Genomic DNA, 22,245 nt, shown 5'->3' on the forward strand with positions numbered 1-22,245 from the left:
ATAGAGGGATTTTTGATTTACTCTGCAGCTAAAGAAGATGATAGGTCTGTAGCTTGAACCTATTCGCTGGAACGTTGAAGACAATATAATTACACTGCAAAGCAAGACACAAGTAGGCAAGGTTCTTCATGTTTACTCATGCATGAGGGAGACCTGGCTGGAGCCAAGCGTCGTTCCACCACTTGACCTCCGTCAGACTCTCAGCCAGGTCCCCCATAGCACTCCTTTTATTGTGGTTACATGAATATGCATAGGGTCATTAACATATAACATCTTACATAGGTATACATGTGAACAAAGAATACTGTGTATGTGTGTGTGTGTGATTTGTGTGAGGTCAAGATGTGACCCTGTGAAGAGTCTAGCGGGTCCATCTGAACAAAAGGCTCTTATACTTAAACAGATATACGTGTGTTTGCTAAACCATATATCAGCAAGAGAAGATACGGCCTCTCCTAGGAGGTGTGTGATCTATGCCAGAACACTCTAGAGAGGAGTGAACGCATTCCCCTCTTCATGCTACACAGAGTTGTTACAGACCTCCTAGGATGAGACATTCTTTCAATCTACAAATGATTATACACCTCTAAGCATATATGGTTAAATATTTCTAAGCATAAATGACAATGAACAATACAAAACCTAACAGAAGAGATGGCAGAATCAAACAATGGCTCCAATAATACTACACCACAGTATCGGGTGAGTTAAAAAAAATTTTTTCTGAATTTTGTAATTTGCTGTCCTTTCTGTTTAATATGCTGTGAAATTGTAGTTACAGATGCAGCTGTAGAGTTTAAGCTAGCCTTATGGGTAATTACCAGCGTAGTTGTCTTACTGAGGCAGTGTATCCTAATCATGCTTTTTAGGGTAATGGTGCAGTTGAGTCAGCAGTAAGAAATCTGGTGTCTTTGCTGCTTAACAACATATCCACAAATCCTTCAGGGAGGCCAACAGAGAGTGGGCAGCCGGAGCCTAGAAATCTGACTATCCAGCAAGAGATGACAAGGTTTTTGCTTGTTTTGTGTGGGGTTTTTTTGGGGTTTTTTTTTAACTTTTTGCAATCTTTTCTGTTAAAGTTATTTGGTTTGTGGATTTATCAACATTGATTTTTAAATTAAAATGTGCTATTAAGGACTGATGTCATATTTAATAACTTTATTAAACAATAACCCTTATGTTATGCAACACTGCATTTTTTAAACTCATGCATTTTCATCACACAGATCATTTCCAGGATATTTCAAATCACACTTGAGCCGTGGTAAAAAGTGATGTTTAACATCTACTAAGCAGCGTGTTAAGGCAGGCAGTAAGACCACAGGCCTCAGTTTTTATTTGCTGTCAAAAATCAAAAATTACATCCTTACACACCTTTGCCAGCTGAAGAGCTTGAACTCCTACAAGCTGGCATGGGGAGACAAACAGTGTCTCTTCCAGAAGATGGTGACCATGCAGAGGTAAGTTTGTGTCGTCAGTATTAAAATCAGTCATTGGCAGACGCATTTAGCCTGAATCATATGCCACAGTCCATTTAGTGTTCCATTCTGCTTAACTGTGTTTTTAACTAAGATTTCTAGACTTCTGGAAGAAACCTTTGCACCACATGTGCAGGACACCTTAAACTAGTTTTTTAATTAAGCAGCAAGGCAGAACAAGGTCAGGGCTGTATCAAGACACGAGGACTAAACCCCAATTCAACCAGACCCAGAACTGATCCAGAATTAAAACAGGACTACAACAGTTCAAAATCAAGACTACTTGGGATTTAACCAAGACAGAACCAGAATCAGAACTAGATGATACTAGCACTAAAAATCATCATAGACCTGCACTACACTTGTTTTTTTAATTCTACCAAAGTACACTATTTAGATTGAGAAAAGTTGATATAATTATTTAGCCTTGTTGTGCAAACAAGCCTGCATAACTTAATAAATGTAGAATTTGAAAAATAGCAAACCTAAAAAGAAACACTAGGTACGAGATACATGAGGACCTATGATACGGTGATACTTTTGGTAAACAACCATTTGACTAACATGTGTGTCTCACCTGCTCTTGTTCATCTCTGTTCTGTCCTCATTCTCCTCTCTCTCCCTCTTTGTGCTGACAATCATCAAATATACAGGGGAAAACCAGATATTTACATACTCTTCAGATCAAAACACAAACACTTTTTTAATTGTAACATCAAATCAGACTAAATGTTTATTTTTTTAGATTGATAAATATAAAAAACACATTTGTTAACTTTAAGAGTAAAGAGAGAAACTATCTGTATTTCTTAATTGCAAATGGCACCAAATTGTATTCAAACTGAGCCACACTTATGGAGCTCCACAGTTCTGTTCCTGGTGTTTTGGTTGACATCTCTGGATTTTCCCATGTCACAGAAACAGGCTCTGTGTTTTGCCTTATATGCATCCACAGGTGTGCCACCAATTTACTCACATGGACTCTACTAACCTATTAGGAGCTTCTTCAGCTCAGAATGGAATCATCTGGAGTTTCTTATTAATTAACAATAAACTTAGTGTATATGTACTCCTAATTTTGATCAAAGTGATAAAAAATAGACAGCTCTGTCTCTCTTTATTCTGACATTTAACTAATTCAAAATATATTTCAATATTTATCTAAAACAAAAGTTTACTCTAAATTGATGTTGTACAGTAAAAATGTTTTATGTTTTCTCCCTAAAGTGTATGTTTTTTTTTTCTTTCTTTTTTGCCTGTCCCGTTTGGCTCTTTTGCCATCAGAATTGTTGTCTAAAGGCAAACTAAAGTATATGTAAATATCTGGTTACAAATGTGAATATCCTGCTGTGTACTGAAATCCCTCTTGTTTTGCATAGAAATATACTGAACAACATACAAAGCATAATATATAAAATAACATTTACCTGAGTTTTTTCTTTGAAAGAAGCCTCTAATGTCCATTCTTATATTTCAGTACATAACTGAAACCGATTTAGTCGGGGAGGGTAACAACTGAAAATATGAAATAAACACACCTAAGCTAAGACTCTCTAAAAAAAATAGCATTTGTTCGGCTTTTCATTTCGCCATTTGTTGATTCAGTTGAAGAGCAAGTAACGTAATATTGGTCAAGTGATCAGTTTGATATCAATCTTTCGTGATTCACCGTCATATTTACATTATTTTTACGGTACGAATGATTTGCTTTGGTACCTGGTCAAACTTAAGCTCTCCTTAGTATGGCTGGCTACACCTCACCCCTGGCGTCATTGCCCACCTCTCAATTTTAAATACACGTAGACATTGAGGGCTAGCAGGAGGGACCATGCGCTTACCTGCTGCTCTCTGGCAGGTAGCTCCATGCCCTCCTGGGTTTTAATTGCACCTTAGAACACACATGCATCAACACTACAATGAGCGGGTGGAGGGAGGTTTGGAGTCTTCTCTCACCCCCATTCTCTGCGGCCTGCTGGAGCGGGGGGGCTAGGAGGAGTTGGCCGTCCGACTGCGGTCTGGAGTGTGGGGCCTCCCTGCTGCTGCGGAGTCGGGGCGGTCTGCCTCGCCCCACCGCAGGGAAAAGGGGAACACCACCTGGGTCTGGGTGCAGTTCCCCCCTCCAGGGGCAAGGGTACCTAGACCCGGTTCGTAGAGTACGCTTGGGGAGTGTGATCGTGTGTACAGCGTCTCTTCATGTCTGTCTCCACGTTGGTTGAGTGTGGAGTAAGTGCATATGAGAGCATGAGGGTGGGAATGGATGTTTGTGTCTGTGTGTGCCTGTATGTCTGTGTCTATATGTCAGGTTGGGTATCAGACGCCACCTCTCTGGGGACATCTCAGGCCCTCCAAGGTTTGGAGGCCTATCTCCACCCACCACCACTTCCCCTGCCAGTGGCGGACTCCCTCAGACATCGGTGCGTTGGTGGTTCTTTGTGTCCGGGGGTGGGCGTCCAGGTACACACCGGCTCACTCCTTGGCGGCCGCTTATCGGGGCCTGGAGCCTGGGGCTCGCTCGGGCCACTTCGGAGGTGGGGTGCCCCCGGCCTCTCGGCCTGGGGCTCGGTCACTCAGGCACAGCTGGCGGCCGGCGGAGCTCACGGGCGCGTCACTGCAACTCCCCCTGGCTTCTGCTCCGCGGCTGCTGAGTGAGCCCTCATCTGGGGCTCTTCTCAGCTCTTACTGGGACAGTGGCGCGGCTGCCCCTCTGTTGGTCTTCCTTGGTCTCTTGTGTTCTGGGGGCCTCTGGATGTCTGGAGTTTTGATCTCCTCCATACCTGCTTCATACCCTGGTGGACGGGGCTATGGCTCCCCACACTCCCTAGCAGATCGTTACATGGAGAAACCTTTGGAATGCAAGCATGCTGATCCACACAGGTATGCACACAGGTGTACACATGGGTATTCACAGACGCGCACTACAGCTTTCTTGGCTGCTGCCTCAAAGCATATTGTGCGCTGTCTATCTTGCGTGCTGCACAATATCGTTTATTATTTAGTATCTACTGATATCTACTGCTAGCTAGTTTATTGTGATGGTGCTGTTTTTTTTTATTATGTTGCTCTTTGTTGTTTGCTTTCTCTTCTGTTTTTTTTCTCCATACAGGTGACCCAGGTGTTTTGTTTTTTTGTTTGTTTGTTTTTTTCTTTCTTCCCCCCCTTCTCACCGTCTCTTCTCCCCTTTGGTTTTCTTTCTCTCCCTCTCTTTCTTTCATTCTTTCTCCCTGTCCTATCCCCCAGTCATGTCTGTCCCGTTTGTAGCAACTGAAAATAAAATAAATTCATAATTATAATAAAGGTCAATCAAATGGACCAATATGGCAAGGCCATGATGATCCACTTGGTAAAATAAATCCGCTTGGCATCTTTCTCGGCCTTAAGACAACAATTCTGATGGCTAAAGATCCAAACGGGAGACAAAAAAAAAAAAAAAAAATTTTATATGTGTAAGAGTTTTAGTGTTTCTGGTTGCAAGAAATACTTCCATTTTATTAAAAAAACAGAAAATGTTTAAAAAAAAAAAAGTATGGCTGGCTCCGTTTCTCCAACAGCGCACTCACAGGCAGCAGCTGCCCCGCCCCCTCGCTCAGTCGCTTAGTGCCTGAGCTCGGATCATACCAATATCAGGGGGGATTGTCAAAGGAGCTTGCAAAGAAAAGCGTCTGGACTTCTTTAAGTTGCTTGAAGATGTTTCACCTCTCATCCGAGAAGCTTCTTCAGTTCTAAGGTCAAATGGTGGAGAGTCCCAGATATAAACCTAGTGGGAGTGACCCCCCACAGAGGGACAAAAGGACCCCCTGATGATCCTCTAATCGCCTGAGCCAAGGTGGGAAACTGGGCGTGGGTCCCAATCAGCCAGAGTTTCGGGTGTGTCCATTGTGAAACCTGGCCCCACAATGAACACACCCGAAACTCTGGCTGATTGGGACCCACGCCCAGTTTCCCACCTTGGCTCAGGCGATTAGAGGATCATCAGGGGGTCCTTTTGTCCCTCTGTGGGGGGTCACTCCCACTAGGTTTATATCTGGGACTCTCCACCATTTGACCTTAGAACTGAAGAAGCTTCTCGGATGAGAGGTGAAACGTCTTCAAGCAACTTAAACAAGTCCAGACACTTTTCTTTGCAAGCTCCTTTGACTACGATGACCTGGATGACTGAGAACCTTCACAGACATCAGGGGGGATTCACGCACAGTCGTAAATTCCCACAGTGTGCACTATGTGCTTCGAATATTGCTTGCACTTTTTGTTTTATACAGTTGTCAGCCAGGCATCTAACTATGAAAAAATTACACTCCAAAAGACCCCGGGCTTCTGACAAAACAACCCGGGCTTAAGCCCAGTAAGCCACCCCCACGCTCCGCCCCTGGTTGATACTTTTGCTGCTTGATTGTTTATGCTATTTTTCTGTCAATAAAGGTGGCGGTGGTCGACGAAAGCTCACTGTAATCCCACCTGAAACAGAAGGATATTCTGTCAAAACACTGAAAGCTGTGTCAGGAGGTGGCAAATCCACTTTTTACATAGTACCTCTTCAGGAAACATTAGACACATCTCCTCTACCTCCCGACTCACAGCACTTTTCAAAGATGCCAAAGAAGATATGTTACCAGTGTAATGAAGTTATGCCTCTGCAGATGCTTGCAGTACACATCAATACGTGCAAAGGAAAATTCTCTCCTGATGAGACTGATGATGAGGTGAGACAATTTTGATGAAATCAAAATGAGCAATTTTGATTAAATAATATAGTATCACAATTACTGTTTTTTGATTCTGCAGGAATCGGAGTTATGCATTGTGAAAAGCAAATGCAAGGTAAACCTAGCACATTACTAAAAACCATAGTAACTACAATGAATTTTGTATCGGTAATGATCTTTTTCCCACTATGCATAACATGTACCCCTTTTTTGAAATTGTAGGTTATTTGTCCAATATGCACTAAGGATTTTCCTGAAGATGAGATCACAGTCCATGCGAGTCTGTGTGGGGATAGGTAATCTTTTTTCAGCCGTTTATGAAAAAATGTTAATCAGTAACAGTCCACGCAAACATATGTAGTTTTTTTTTTTTTTTTTAACTTTGTTTCGTCAACAGCTTTCAATGCATGGTGCCTGAAGAAAATGACCAAACTACAGGGACACCAGCTCAAACTTCAGTACGCACAACAGACAGGTACTTTTTGCTCTATTATAGTTCATATACACACTATTGCGCAGAACCATTTGTTAAAATTATGTGTAAGATCTTTTACACAATAACTGGGGTTTAATTTCATATAAAACATTTTATGATCAGACTACTTTAAATTATTGTTAAAGGTTGTTTCACAGAACATGCTGCAATAATTTCTAATCACGTTTAGCGTGGTAGCCTCTTTTAATCTAAAGATGATTATTTTTCTTTGAGAACTTAGGATGTTTTCTACCCTGTTTTTGTTAAGCGTGGAAGATGTATTGCGTTGCCTTGAACAACAAGTCGACACCACAACAGAATTTAAGTTGTGTGTGGACAGAGAAGACCTTCCAGACAGAGGCATTCTCCAGTGGCAGAGAAAAAAAGCTGCATCTCCCACCAGTGTTCTTAGGGTGGTTTTCATTGGAGAGGCAGGCGAGGATACAGGAGCACTTAGGAAAGAGTTTTTGAGTGGTGAGTTGCCTATTACCTGTTTTGTCCTAGTGTCAATAAATAATGTATAACTTAAAAATGCGGATATTTTTTGTATGAAAGACATGATTTCAGGTATTGAAAGCAGATTCTTTGAAGGACCTGAGAACAAGGGCAAAAACCCCAAGTATTCTCTGACCGATCTTGATATTGAAAACTTCAGGTTGGTTCAAATTCAAATTCAAATTCAAATTTTATTTGTCACACACACACAACCATACACAGTATGACATGGGGGTGAAATGCTTGTAGCTGTACAATGCCCGACCATTAAATGACAGAAGAAAAGTTTTACAATATTTACAATTTACTACAAAAATTTACAAATTAACTTAGGAATTTACAGTAAAGAATGTGCAAATAGCAGAAGAGATTATAAAGATAAGGATTATAAATTATAGGAATTATAGGATTATAGGAAATGTGTGGTGGTGCGTGTGGTGACGTGTGTGAGAGTCCAGTCTTATAGTGACGTGTTTGGGAGAGTCCAGTCCTACACCTGGTTCAGGCCCCGAATAGCCTGGGGGAAGAAGCTCCTCTTCATTCTCTCTGTTTTAGCCTTAACCCTTTAAGACCTACCATAGAACCAAGTTCGCCAGAGCTTATATTATATTTTTACATGCTGTGGTGCCATTTTTGGGAGCATTTCAAGTTGCTATACATCAATACAACCATTATAGCCCAAACTTTAATAATATGTCTGCATTAGGTGCATAGTAATTACATAAATTGCAAAAAAGTGCAATAAACTACAAAAAAATTGAAAATCGTTTTTGTTTTTTTAACATATATTTCTAGTTAGAGAAATTTAAGAGGCTTATCCCTCAAAACTGTAAATACAAAAAAGTTACACAAACTAGTTTCCCACCACAGGAAATTTATTTTGAGTGTCTTCATAGTTTTATTTTTGAAATACACCAATTTTTATATACTGCAGGAAAAACGAAAATAAATATTATAGTGCAAATTTGCAAAATAACAGCATATGCATCAAAATAAACTATTTCCAGCAGTGCAATATGAGTCTTAAGCATCCCAGAAACGACACAGAAAGTCATAAAGTCAAACATAACTTTTTAAAACACATAACAAGTAAAACACAAGCTCATAAGGCCCCGATCGTAAAAAACTACATTTCCGCAAAATGACGTCACTTCCGGTTTCGGGCAGGTCATGCGGTCATGTGATAGTTCGCGCTGATGGACGTAGGAAGTGTTACAAACAGCTGATGGATCGGCGAAGCGTGTTTCTGGAATATCATGTTTTTGTTGCTGTAAGTACAACTCCTCCAGTTTCATATGCAAAAAAAATTATTGCGCTAGCTTACTTGGTTGCAGAGCTACCGGGATTTAAAAATAGTTACGCAAAACAGAGCGTGCCCGCTCCGATCGGCTGTAAAGGGTTAAGGGAGCGGAAGCGCTTCCCAGACCTCAACAGTGAGAAGAGTCCATTGTTGGGATGGGAGAGGTCCATCATAATCTTCCTAGCTTTGGACTTGCACCGCTTGGTGTAGATGGACAGCAGGTCAGGGAGCTCTGATGCACCACCCTTTGCAGATCTCGTCTGTCCTGCTTGGTGCTGTTCCCAAACCAGGTGCAGATGTTTGACGTCAGGACGCTCTCGATGGTGCAGGAGTAGAAGTTCTTGAGCACCTTCAGTGGCAGATGGAAGTCTCTAAGTCTTCTGAGGAAGAAGAGACGCTGACGGGCTTTCTTAACCAGGGTGTTGATGTGACAGGACCATGACAGGTCCTGAGTGATGTGGACACCCAGGTATCGGAAACTGTCCACTCTCTCCACTGGCGTGCCACTGATGATGAGGGGTTTGTAATTCCTCGCCTGCTTTGTAGTGAAGTCCACGATCAGCTCCTTAGTCTTGCTGATGTTTAGGAGGAGGTTATTCTCCTGGCACCAGGTCTCCAGGTTCCTAATCTCCTCCAGGTAGGCCGTCTCGATGTTGTCGGAGATCAGGCCCACAACAGCAGTGTCGTCAGCAAACTTGACAATGGAGGTGGTGTCGGATGTAGCTACACAGTCATAAGTGTACAGTGAGTACAGCAGGGGGCTTAAAACACAGCCCTGAGGCACTCCAGTGCTGAGTGAGATGGAGGGGGAGACTTGTTTTCCTACCCTCACTGATTGGGGTCTGTCTGTGAGGAAGTTGAGGATCCACTGACACAGTGATGAGCTGAGTCCTAGATCCGTCAACTTGGTGAAAAGCTTAGAGGGAATTATTGTGTTGAATGCTGAACTGTAGTCCACGAACAGCATCCTAACATAATTCCCTCTGCCAGTGTCCAGGTGACTCAGGGATGTGTGGAGCAGGTGAGATATGGCATCGTCTGTGGAACGATTAGTCCGGTAAGCAAACTGAAGTGAGTCGATGGTGGGAGGAAGTGAAGAAGTGATGTGATCTCTCATCAGTCTTTCAAAACACTTCATCACAATTGAAGTCAGTGCTACTGGACGGTAGTCATTGTGGCAAGCGGGCTGTTGTTTCTTTGGAACAGGGACAATAATGGACCGTTTGAAGCACGTGGGAACCACAGCTTGGGCCAGGGAGAGGTTGAAGATCTCCGTGAACACCGGTGCTAGTTGATCAGCGCAGGTTCTAAGGACCCGGCCAGGGATTGTATCTGGTCCTGCTGCCTTCCTGGTGTTCACCCTCCTGAAGGTGTTCCTCACGGCATGCTCTGTGATGACGAATGCATTTTCTTCACTGGTGCACTCCGAGCGCGCGCTGCCGTTTGTTGTTTTAATTGCTGCGGCGTCGAAGCGAGCATAAAACGTGTTCAGCTCATCAGCCAGTGAAGCATCGGCATTCATCATTGAAGAAGCTGGTCGTTTATAGTCCGTTATAGTCCGCAGTCCATACGAGCTTTGTGTATTACATTTAATACGCATCCGATATTTTTGTAAATGTTACCTGAAAATGAATTATAATCATTTGTCTACACAGAACTGTTGGTGAAATAATTGTAGTCAGCCTCGCCCAAGGAGGCCCATCTCCTGCCTTTTTCAAAGAATGGTGCTACAATTTCCTCTGCTCAGGAGAGGTTGAGTTCAGCTGTCTGTCTAAGGAGGATGTTGCAGATGTGGAATCTTCCCTGCTCATCCGCAAAGTGAGCACCTGGTTTAGCTCTGGCACATGATATATTATGAGTATGGTGTTTTTAAACACTTTTAACCTTCTGTATTTCCTCTTTCACATTATACATTTCCAGGTTGAAGATGCAGCAGACATACAGTCTCTGATGATGTGGGCTGATGAAATTGTCAACTGTGGATACACAAACCAGATAAAGATGGATAGTAAGGAAAGCATGATCCGGTAAGAGAGAAAAAATCAGAGAGATCATTAACCCACCCCCCCATCCCCAACTAGTTTTTCATTTTGTTTTTTTTGTTTGTTTTTTTTAAGTGCCATTGTCTTACACTCTACAACAAGACTGATTCCAAAGCTACAGCAGCTCCGAAAGGGCATGGAACTGTATGGTCTTGTGAACCTGATGGCTGTAAATCCTGAAGCTTGCCACAGTTTGTTTGTTCCTGGGAAAATCCTCAAAGTAAGTATTAACATAGCAGCTTCAGTCTGATCCAAAGACAGTCCACTTATCTGTATTGTAGTTATCCTGTATTTATTTATTAGTTTTGAATGAACAATATATCTAAAATATAACCTACTTTATTTCCTTATTTACAGCCAGATGCTGATTTCATTATGATGAGCTGTATATACCTATTGTCATGGTCCGCGGCCCGGCGTCCGAGGAGCTGATGGGATGCCCACGCCCACGGGCGTGGCTGTTAACTCCACACCTGCACCCCATCCCAGGCGATCATCAGGTGGACTATTTGATCCAGCCCAGCCTGCTGCTCCACGCCAGTCCGTAGTCGTCTCACAGCGGTAACGTACACCTGCGGGAAAGCGATTGTGAAAACTCATCTGTCTGAACTAGCGCTAATTCTGTCCTGTGCACTCAGATAACAACTCGGCGTGTTTTTTTGAGCCACCTGCCTGTCCTCCTGCCCGTCTGGAATTTGGATCGCCTTCAGTACTCGCCACCTCGACTTTCCTGGAGCTCCCCCGCGGACCCTCCCTCCGGCTCCCACGGCCCCGCTGTCACCGTAAGACTCATACTCTTCCCCCATGTATGCTGCTATTTCCCCGTGCCCCAATAATGCTTTTCCTTTTTCTGTTGCAGCCTTCTCACAGTCCCGTTTTCGGCGTTCCTGCGCGACTCATCTCCCGGTCCCTTGGTTTCTCTAGTTTCACGCGTTTTCCTTCTACCCTCCCGGGACACCTTCAGTTAAAATAAAGTTTATTTTCTCGTACTCCTGTGTGTGTTGGCTCTGCTTCTAGGTCCAGCTTGTGCGCTGAACTTCGGTTCATGACACCTATAGTATTGTGTATATATACATATACACAATACTATAGGATACTACTATCCTCCTCGAGTGAGTGAAGAATATCATGGTACTTGCTAGTGACTGCAATCCAGACATCACGCCAAAGTCGTTCTACTCTGTAAATACATTTGAATTTGGATTTCAGGTATTTCATGCTTCAAATCAATGCAGTTTTTGCCCTGTTGTTAGTTGCTGCATCCAAGTACAGGACCTGCAGTAAAAACAAATGGAAAATTAAAGATCTGGTTTCAGATGATGTATAGTTTTTCAGTTAATAATGCAGTTTCATAATAAGTGTTCAAGGAATATGGTACGGTTCTATGTTCATAACCATAATTCAAAGCTTGAGTAGTCTATACATCAATATTGGTAGTACTTATCACCTTTTTTTGTAAAGAACTGATTATAAATTTAAAAAATAAATTGCTAATCGTCCACTATGTTGGCTTGCTGAATAATTGATGTTCATAAAAAATAACCTAATAAAGCTCTCATTTCAAAACTACCAAATATTCAATTCAATTCAATTTTATTTATATAGCGCCAAATCACAACAAAAGTCGCCTCAAGGCGCTTCATAGATACAGAGAAAAACCCAACAATCATATGACCCCTATGAGCAAGCACTTTGGCGACAGTGGGAAGGAAAAACTCCCTTTTAACAGGAAGAAACCTCCGGCAGAACCAGGCTCAGGGAGGGGCGGCCATCTGCTGCGACCGGTTGGGGTGAGAGAAGGAAGACAGGATATTCTACATAACAGTTAAAATTTTACCTTCCTTGAGTAGCCATCCACTCCACCAAAGATCACAACATTGTACCTGTTTCAGAGGGAAAACAATCTCACTAAGGCTTGATTTGCAGAACATGTAAGACATTGAAAATACATTTTTCAGTATGCACACTTGCCACTGACTTAAACTGGACACTTGTCAGGTGTGCTGAAAATAATACCAACATTTTTATATGTTTATAAGTTCAATGAGACTAAATACTTTAGTTCTCTTGTCATGATTTTTTTTTTTAAGTTTTCTGGAGCACTTAACATATTATGTGTTGATAGGCTTGTTATCATGGAAAATATCGATATACAAAGTGTAAATAATTGCTCAAGAAAATTTACAATTAACAATATTACTGGTTTTGTTACACATCCTGTAATCCTTTTACTTAATATTACTCTATCAAGTGCTTTTTAAAATATTATAAATACACTGAAAGACCTATCAGATAAGGTTGATTAAAGCAGATTTAAAGTATAACGTGCATCTTTCTGCCCAACTTGTGTTAGAGCTATATAAGTGGGTATTTTACCTTATTAGCTTGTGATTTGTGTCTATGTGGACCAGGGAGAGAGGGCCTCGCACCGAGTAGCTTCTTCGCACAACACAGCCTAGTTCTGTGATCCGTTTGAAGATCCCTACAGCATCAACTCGATGCATGGAGGCCATCATTCTCCACCACTGAACACGGAGACCCATAGAAACCAAATGTCCTTGAACCATTTGGCATCTGATTTTTGATAGCCGATATGATGTTGTCCAGGTCTTGGTCATTCATTGTGCTGTATGTTCCTCTCACAGACAAGTCAAATTCTTGCATCCTCCTGTAGATTGTTCTTCTTGAAACACCAAGACATTTAGCAATGCAGCTGACTGGCAGCTGAATGTCCAACAAATTCTTGAGTTTTTCTCTCTCTAGTACAATTTTGGGGTGGCCAGGTCCCAGATCAACTTCTGTTTCCAGTTCAATAATGGCCACAGAGCTGATTAATTTAACACTGAACCAGATGATGAACGTTTTGTAGAGCCTCTGTAATCTCCAGTGTTGGGAAGGTTACTTTTAGGGTTGCCAACTCCCTGAAAAATAAATAAGGGACACCTCGTGGCAACCCAGTTCACCCTTCCCAGTGTGGTAGCTCTTTTTTTTTTGTGTGTGAAATTATTTTTTAACCATTTGACTTGAATTTGATTTGAGCAGATGCATATTCTTTGTGATATGACCATATGGGAAACAAATGATCATTTAGCCATTTATTTTTTAGCTCAAAATGACAACATTAACACAGTAAAACAGGTCTCTTTCTTAAACAGAAGCCTGTCATGCTTAACTTTTGAGAATATAAGTAAATCTTTCTTTAAAAGAACTCTGTCCTGCTTAACTTAAAATTATATAAATTAATAGAAAGCAATAGAACGAAAAATATTCTTGTAACTGTGCACATATAGTGCATTTAGTACAATTGGCTTCAGTTGAGGTATTATTTCAGCTTTTCTAATGCTAATCAGCTGCTCCTGTTTGTAAACCCACTTGTTCCCATGATTACACATAACTCATCATCATCATTCATCTATGTATTACTTTTATGTATTAGTCATCTATTTGTTGTAATCATCTATCCTTGCAGTTGTTTATTACACAAAATAAATGATATTATCACACTTCTGGCCACATAGCGCTGATATTCACTGCACATGCCCATATTAACCTTAACCAGAGGGTTTAAAAAAAACACAAACCAGTGTTTACATACCATATCTGCTTCTGCCGTGGCCTGGTGGACAAGAAATTGGTTAAGGGTTCCCCGAGCTTTCACGCCCCTCATGTTCCTCATGTGCCCATCCTTAGGAGCATGCCTATGGAAAAAGTGCGCCGGCACACAGTGCAGTGCGCTTTATAGGTGTTATCGTGCATTTTCCCAGCCAGGTGTTTTCCTTTTCCCATTCCTCCCTGTACTTTTGCAGCCCTTTTTTTCTTTCTCTGAGGGGAACAAACATTGCTGCTCTAATGCTGGGCTTACACTGTGCGACTTTTGGCCCATTTTGAGACGATTTTTGAGTCGTGCGACCGATTTGGTGATCGGCCCGATTTTGGCCTTCATCGTGCATCGTGTAGTATACGTGGGGTAACGAGAAGCGATTAATACCTCACGACCAGCTCCCGATCATCAATCGCTCGTGAGGGTGTCACCACAGCCGCTCACGCTGCTCACGTGCAAACACGTAAACGTCGGTGAAAAAGACGGAGCAGCACGGCTGTGCGGCGTCTGATCTGGACACAAGCGATGGAGGCACAACTTGTAGAACTTTGGAAAGCTCATCCGAGTCTTTTCGATGTGGCATCACAAAATTATCACGACCACAACAACCGTGAAAATGCTCAATCACAGCTGCCTGATTAATGTTTTTCATTAGCAATTTAGCAAAGTTGATGGTGGTGGTGTGTCTGTGTGAGTGAAAGACAGAGAGGGAGAGCGATTTCTGTTATAACCTTCATTTTATGGAGGCACAGTGTGAGCACTCAGGTCGCATCAGAGCATCGGGCGGTATAGTGTGAGACCTGCATCGTGACCTACCAACTTCTAACCCCTGCGAGTCAATCGTGCAGTTTGAGCAGGAGCTGAATAACGTGACTGAAAAAATCGCACAGTGTCTGCCCAGCTTTAGGTGTACTGTCGTCCGAGACTTGCACCGCAGTGTCGGCGTTTGTTTCCCTGTTGGCCATGCTTCTTGTTGTGGTCATCTGTTGTCTTCCAGTATTTTCTCCGTAAGCGACCTTTCCTCGACCAATGAGATGAGCGGTAATCTGAATTGTCATACTCGAATTGTCACAAGTGTGCTGTCAGCTCATTGGTCACAAAGCAGGAGAGGGGCTGGGAATTATGTTTTCAAACAAAGCGTTAATTCCATAAACATTTATAGACTACTTTTGATTCTCACTGTATTACGGGACAAAGTGCGTCCCTTATTAGCTCAATACGGGACGTGTACTTTTGTTTCTAAATACGGGACGATTCCGTTTTTTAAGGGACGGTTGGCAACCCTAGTTACTTTTAAAATGTATTCCATTACAGAATACAGAATACATGCCCCAAAATGTATTCTGTAACGTATTCCGTTACGTTACTCAATGACAGTAATGTATTCTGAATACTTTGGATTACTTAATATATTATCATACTTTTTACAACAACGTGAATGTACTATTGCTGTGTGATTTATTACTATTACTGAACGTCCGCGACTCCGAACTGTAGTAAAGGGACCTCTGACTAATACGGCGGGGTCCCTGTCGGCTCGTAGCCGAAAAATAGCTTTACTTTGTTGTGTGGGTCAACTTTTCTTGACAGAGAGAGACGTTGAAAGACTGCTCCAACGGAACTTATTGTTTTCGGAGGAAAACACGAACACGGTGTACAGTCGAGTCTTAATAGCTTACTTACAACTGGACTCGTCAGGCTCTCTGTTTGGCTGCAGTGGTTATTATAATATTTACATGCTTCCAGCTCCCGTTTTTCCTCGATGACAACTCGTACCTTTCCACTCCCCTTTTTCTCCCTCCTCGCGCTTACAGACCCATAACATGTATGGCAGTCCATTCTCCCTGCAACACGGACTACACTGCCCATGATGCTACATTCTTTAGAGCTATGCTTGTAGCATTCTGCCTGTTAGCTTAGCACAACAACAACAACAACGAAAAGGCGCTCTCTCACCCAGGAAACACACAGTCGCAGAGAGAGAGAGAGAGCGTCGCCCTGTAACCATGGCAACCGTAACGCTGCCGCCTGGAACAACAGAACGTAGCTGTCAAACAAAACCCAAACAGGCCTGACCCGCGACAAAATGAAACAGGAAAGTACCGCAGTGTAATCCATTTATTTCAACAAAGTAACTGTATTCTGAATACCACCTTTTTAAACGGTAACTGTAACAGAATACAGTTACTCATATTTTGTATTTTAAATACGTAACGGCGGTACATGTATTCCGTTACTCCCCAACACTGGTAATCTCTGACAGACCGCCTATTTGCTGAGAGAAAGATTCAAACAGAAGCTCATGACGAGTCAAGAACTCCAAATAATCCAGATTTAGTGGTTGTTGGTTTAAAGCAGCTTCCAGTTTAGAGAGGAGTCTATGCATCATTTGCTGTCTCAGTATGTCCTGTTAACTCATTCACTGCCATTGACGTCTATAGACGTCAATTGAAAAACTTACGTTGACTGCCATTGACGTCTATAGACGTCAATTACGTTTCCAATGGGAGGGGCTAGAATACAACCTCGGGCAGCTTGTCAGTGAACATCAGACTGCTTGAAATGTATTTTTCACAAAAAGCTCGTTTTCTCCCTTTTTGTGGTCAAAACAGGCATTTTTGGTGGAACCCACCTCTCTTCTACAGCTGATTACTAAAGAATGGAAAATGGTAGAAACAAGCTTTTTTTTTTGGATGGAAGAAGAGAGTCTGTTCTTCATTTTGGTAGGTTCAGCGTTTATATGATCATAACACACAGTTTTCTGTGGCTCTTCAAAAATGAGTAAAAATGCTCAAAAACCCTGGCAGTGAATTAGTTAAAAGCAGCAAAGAACATGGACAAGTAATTAGAAAAATACAATGAAATGATGTATCTCAGACAAAAATAAACAACCCATAAAACAAACTACATGAGGTACATCATTTTTCAAGTTTGCATAGTTTTCAAATTAGCTAACGTCAGTTATCAAGCGAATAATAATGTACAAAATGATTTTATATTACTTACATGTGGCCGGGACATGCTGTTTTCGTGCTGCTGTTCAGTATTCGACGACATAAAAGAGAGCTACTCAAATATAATTTGGAAAAATGAGTCAGATGGCATAGTTGTATGATGCAACTACATTATACTACACCAACAATAGTCTTAAAAAATAATATATTTTAAAATAAAATAATTAAAAATATTATCCGCAAATTGGGGTTTAATAGAGTTTAGCTGGATTTAGCTACATTTCGGACAGTGTTTCCGGAATGCAGTAGCTAGCGAGCTGATTGGAGACCGTAAGAGCCAATCAGAATTTTTGAAACCAAGTCTGTGATTGGTTGGTTTTGTGGCACACTTATAACAGTGTACAGAGAGTTGAGCATACAAAGCAGAGAATGTTGTGAGCGCAAGCAACACATTGCGAGCAAGCGCAAATGAAAAAACTGAGCGAGAGGGGGTGCTATTGTGTGTGTATATGGATAAGCGCAAACACTGAAATACGTTTTTTGCGCGCAGCAATGAATTTTGTTCACTCAAATTCAGCTTTTGTACGCTCAAAATAAATTTCTCCTCAAAATGCAACACTTGCACCTGCAATTTTTTTTTACGTGCGCTCAATTTTTTTTTACGTGCGCTCAGAATAGTGGCACAAAAATAACGCCATAGTGGTGGCAGCATGAAGTCCGCAGGAGGCTGGCAGAGTTTGCAAAACTACAGACATTCTATACTTAAGTAGAAGAATAGAATAGAATAGAATTGAGTAGCTCTTTATTGTCATTGTTACAGTTTAGCATCTCTCCATGTGTGTGAAGTACACAATAGCATAAGTATTTACACTATAACACAGACAAATTTACATTTACACAAGAAATGTATGTACAACTTATACATACACCTGCATACATACGGATACACCCATGCATACACACACGCACATACACACATACACACACATACACATTGAGTGTGTGTGAGTGTGTGTGTGTGTGAGGGGGGGAGGGGGGTTAAATAGTGTTACAGTAAATACAGTTTAAAGAGGTAGGAATGTTGGTTTCATTAAAGTATACACAGATATACAGTTTATAAATAAGGTGTAATGCCCATGGCACACCTCCAATCAGGGTGGAGGTAGGGCATGTTTGACAGACTTCTATTGAGTCTGTTTGTCTTCATCTCGATAGACCTGTAGCGTTTACCGGGGGGGGGGGTACGGGTCTGCCAGTATAAATGTCTCTGAGGGGGATTAGTCAGGGTTCGTACGGGTGCTTGAAATCCTTAAAAATGCTTGAATTTTAATGTTGTCTTTTCAAGGTTTGAAGTGCTTGAATTTCAGATGTGGTGCTTAAAACTGCTTGAAAGTGTAACTGTATTTCATTCAACACAAATAACTATCTGATTGAATAGTTTTCTTATCAGATAGAGAAATAAAATGAGTCCCAAAATGTACAAGCAAAATTTCCCCGCCTGGGGTGCCTTGCGCCTCTGTCTGTTTCAACATGTGACCCCGGCCCTCCCTTGGACAGTCGGTGATGAGTGCACTAACATACCTGTAGGTTGCCGTTTTAATGAGTGTTTGATGGAAAACGACAATGGCGGAGTTTGCGCTCTCTAGTCATATGCTAGGTGAGTCCTAATAAATAATTTTCCAGTACGTGTACGTTACACATGCTATTTTTTCAAAATTATGATTATTATTTTGCTAGCTATTAAACTCGCTGGAGAAATGATTGAAATCCACTGAGTGTGATGCAGTATGGCAGCGCTATTATGGAATATGCTGTGAACTTAGCTAACATTCCTTAGCAGTAATATGAGTTAATTTACTCAAGTGAAAGCTTTAAACATTAGCCCGATACATAACTAGCCAACTTAAGGCTTTCTGATTAACCCTCTGGGGTCGATGGACCCAGAGTCTCCATTTCAACTTGGGTGGAACGTGCGGACTTCAAACTATATACCAGGTTTTAAATTGTGTTGATAGGCCACGTAAAACTGATGTTTTTTTTTAAATAAAACAGTGGCATTTACTCTGGGAAGAAACGGTAAAAACTGCGTTTTCTAGGGAGAGCGCTAGCAAACACGCTTTGCTTGTGAGTGAAAAACGAAAAAGAAAAAACACTCCTTCCCTATTGGTTGAAAAATGTACCATGTCGACCAATCAAAAAATGATATGGCAACATGTGGCATTTGGTTGTTTGGGAAGAGGGGGAAGTTTTAGGAGTGACCAGCGATAGAAAGTGAGTGAGCGAAAGAGAGAGAGTTTTGGTACGTGAGAGATTTGTGAAGTTTACCGTGTTTGGAGTCTCAAGTTAGTGTGTTTTCTAGTGTAGTTAGTGTGTAGTGTAGTCGTTGTTTTGTTTTGTGTGTCAGTTCTACTAGTGAATGTCACAGTTGCTGCAAAAAAGCCACCAAAGGCAAATTGCAGTGTAAACGCTGTCCTCACATGGAAAACAGGAGTGACACACCTGCTGTCAGACCTGCAGGATTTATCCCTGCGCTGTTCTCATCTGTGTTATAGTGGACACAAACTATTTTTTCGAGTTGCATAAATAATTTGTGTGCCTTCTTATTTGATGCAGCACACCTGATTGTTCTGTAAATAGTTTGAAATGGTTATATAAAAAACGTCTGAGCCTTGGCTGCATTTCTAGGTAAATAGTACCATATAACTTTGTTGTTGCAAAACTTGTGCATATTTTTTTAAAATGTACAATTTCTATTTGCATTTCAAGTTATGAAAATGATTCGGTAAACATGTTTGTGGTTTTTACAGTCAAAAATATCACTTTTCTACTCGGAATTTTGTCTGAATTTAGATAAATTGTGTATGTATGTAAAGTATGTCCAAATGAGAAAATAAGAGATTGGCAAGATAAACAGTTTTTAAAGGTGAAATATAGAGGCCAAATCAAAAGTAGTCAAAAACGGCCAATTATACCCTGGACCCCAGAGGGTTAGAGGCTGAAAGCAAAGTTGTCACCAAATACTGTTTATATTTGTGTGTATTGCTGCACTTTTTTAAAGTGTTAACTTGGTGCCTTTGGGTGAAATAGTGGTAATATGAGGGACCGATCCATATGGTCACAAAGAATAGCCACTTGTTTCTGTGCTACCAAAGTTCCCCGGCTTTCATTCAAAATGTGTTTATCCTCAGCACCTACACATTAAACTACTTAAACATTATTGTAAACGACCACGGCAGACCCAGTGGCATTTTAATCATTCTTTATTAATACTTGACGGTTGCTGTCCACAATACACACAGAGCTGCAGCTCTCCCGCTGCCAGCTCAATGTACCAACCACAACAACCACACACAGGACCCACTACAGTATTTAAGTAGGCGGGGCATGATTGCGGATGCCATGCAGGTGCGTCTGCCCTCCCTGCACGGCACCACAAGCCACGCCCCGCCACAATTATAAATGGCTTCAAGCTCACACTGAGGCCTGTGGGGCACTATCAGCCACTGAGACAGTAGACACATTTATATGTGTATTTGTATATGAATATTTCATACTTTAAGGCTGCCTGTTTATTTAAGGGAGATGAATAAAATACATTAGAATTGTACATAATGGTATCACAGGTGATAAATTCAATAGATTTTAAGTAGATGCTTTTGCATTCTTAAAGTCTGTTGAATTGAACTATGTGAGGGTGTTCTTGTCTAATATTTTCATGTGTGTGTGCGTGCACGGGTATATTGGTATGGGTATATATATATATATTTGTAGGTTGTGTATCCTTGAGGTGTTAATGGGGTTATTGAAAATGTGTATATTTGCGTATGTGTGTATATACGTATGTATGGATAGATAGAAACATATATGTATATTAAATATAAAAATTTAAAAAAATTACACATAACATATAATGTAATTGCAAGGAGGTATTTCTGTAGTCTATTGATACTAGATAGTGGAAAAGGGGTGGGATTAAATAAGCTTATGCTTCTTCCTGCTCCTTTTTGAACATGAACGTTATTTGGAGTTGTGGTTGCTAGTTTTCCTTTTGTTTTGCTTTGTTCATTTGTCTCTTTTAATTCTATTTTGTTGTACTTTTTCAACATGTTCAAAATAAAGATTCAATCAATCAATCAATCAATCGGTTCAAAGCCTCTCCCAGTCAGTGCTGTTCTCCATGCCTGGCTGATTGTACATGATGTTATTAGCACAAACACTTTAAAGGTGATCATTTAGGACTTCGGCAATAATACAGACAGCAATGTAGTTAGCAATAAAACAGTTTTATTGGGAATTAACTTAAAAAACAAACAAACAAACATCTGTCTCCAATTTCTTGTCACACAGGAAAGAAGCATCAATATCTGATGAGAAGACTTATTTATTTCTTTTTTGGTTTTTTTTCAACAGGAGAAGAATATCTCTGACAAGTTGATTTATTGTGTGTATTTTGAGTTAATACACTATGTATATAAGGCGATCGTTTCCTTTTGCAGTATTTTTATGTGGTGCGTTTTTCTATGTCTTAACAAAAGGGGAACAAATGTGTTTAAGTTTACCTAGGATGATTTAATTTTCACATTCTTACTGAGGTGATGCGAATTGAAACATGCATTCTTTTTTTTTTTAGGCGGGGGGGGGGGGGTGCTGGAAAAGCTTGAAAAGGCATATGAACCCTGATTAGTGAGGTGCCAATTGCCCGCTCTGCTGCCCTCACCACCCGCTGCAGTTTGCTCTTGTCCTCCGCGGTGCAGCGGTTGAACCAGAGTGTGCAGCAGTAGGTCAGAAGGCTCTCGATGGTGGAGCAGTAGAAGTTTACTAGCAGTCTCTGGGGTAACTGGGCCTGAAGCAGTTTCCTGAGAAAGTACAGCCTTTGTTGTGCTTTCCCTACCTGGTGGGAAATGTTTGTGGACCAGGTAAGGTCGGCCGAGATGTGGACTCCGAGGAACTTAAAGCTTTCTACCTCCTCCCCACCAATGTAGAGGGTAGAGTGCTCAGATTGCTTTGTTCTTCTGAAGTTGATTACCATCTCCTTGGTCTTGGCTGTGTCCAGATACAGGTTGTTGTTTTTAGACCATTGCTTCAGATGCTGAACCTCTTCTCTTTAGGCTGATTCATTGTTGTTGTCGATCAGTCATATGATGGTGGTGTCAACAGCAAATTTTATAATGATGATACTGGTGTGGATTGGAGAACAGTC

General features: G+C 41.3%; 1 protein-coding gene across 1 annotated transcript; it reads left to right on the plus strand.

Annotated features, from left to right (window-relative positions):
* Positions 1-1,376: 1,376 nt before the first annotated feature.
* LOC146654285 (uncharacterized) lies at positions 1,377-11,437 on the plus strand (the record flags this gene model as incomplete). Its single annotated transcript, XM_085429310.1, has 13 exons — positions 1,377-1,473; positions 5,895-6,175; positions 6,258-6,293; positions 6,401-6,474; positions 6,576-6,653; positions 6,922-7,127; positions 7,209-7,308; positions 10,104-10,266; positions 10,369-10,475; positions 10,566-10,710; positions 10,848-11,051; positions 11,129-11,272; positions 11,350-11,437. Coding segments are annotated over 11 exons (1,362 nt in total), but the record flags the coding sequence as incomplete, so codon positions are not given.
* Between the last annotated feature and the right edge of the window lie 10,808 nt (positions 11,438-22,245).

Source organism: Rhamphochromis longiceps, linkage group LG14 (assembly GCF_057381845.1).
Source record: "Rhamphochromis longiceps isolate RC_006_pf linkage group LG14, R_longiceps_female_GT1.1, whole genome shotgun sequence".
Classification (NCBI taxonomy): domain Eukaryota; kingdom Metazoa; phylum Chordata; class Actinopteri; order Cichliformes; family Cichlidae; genus Rhamphochromis; species Rhamphochromis longiceps.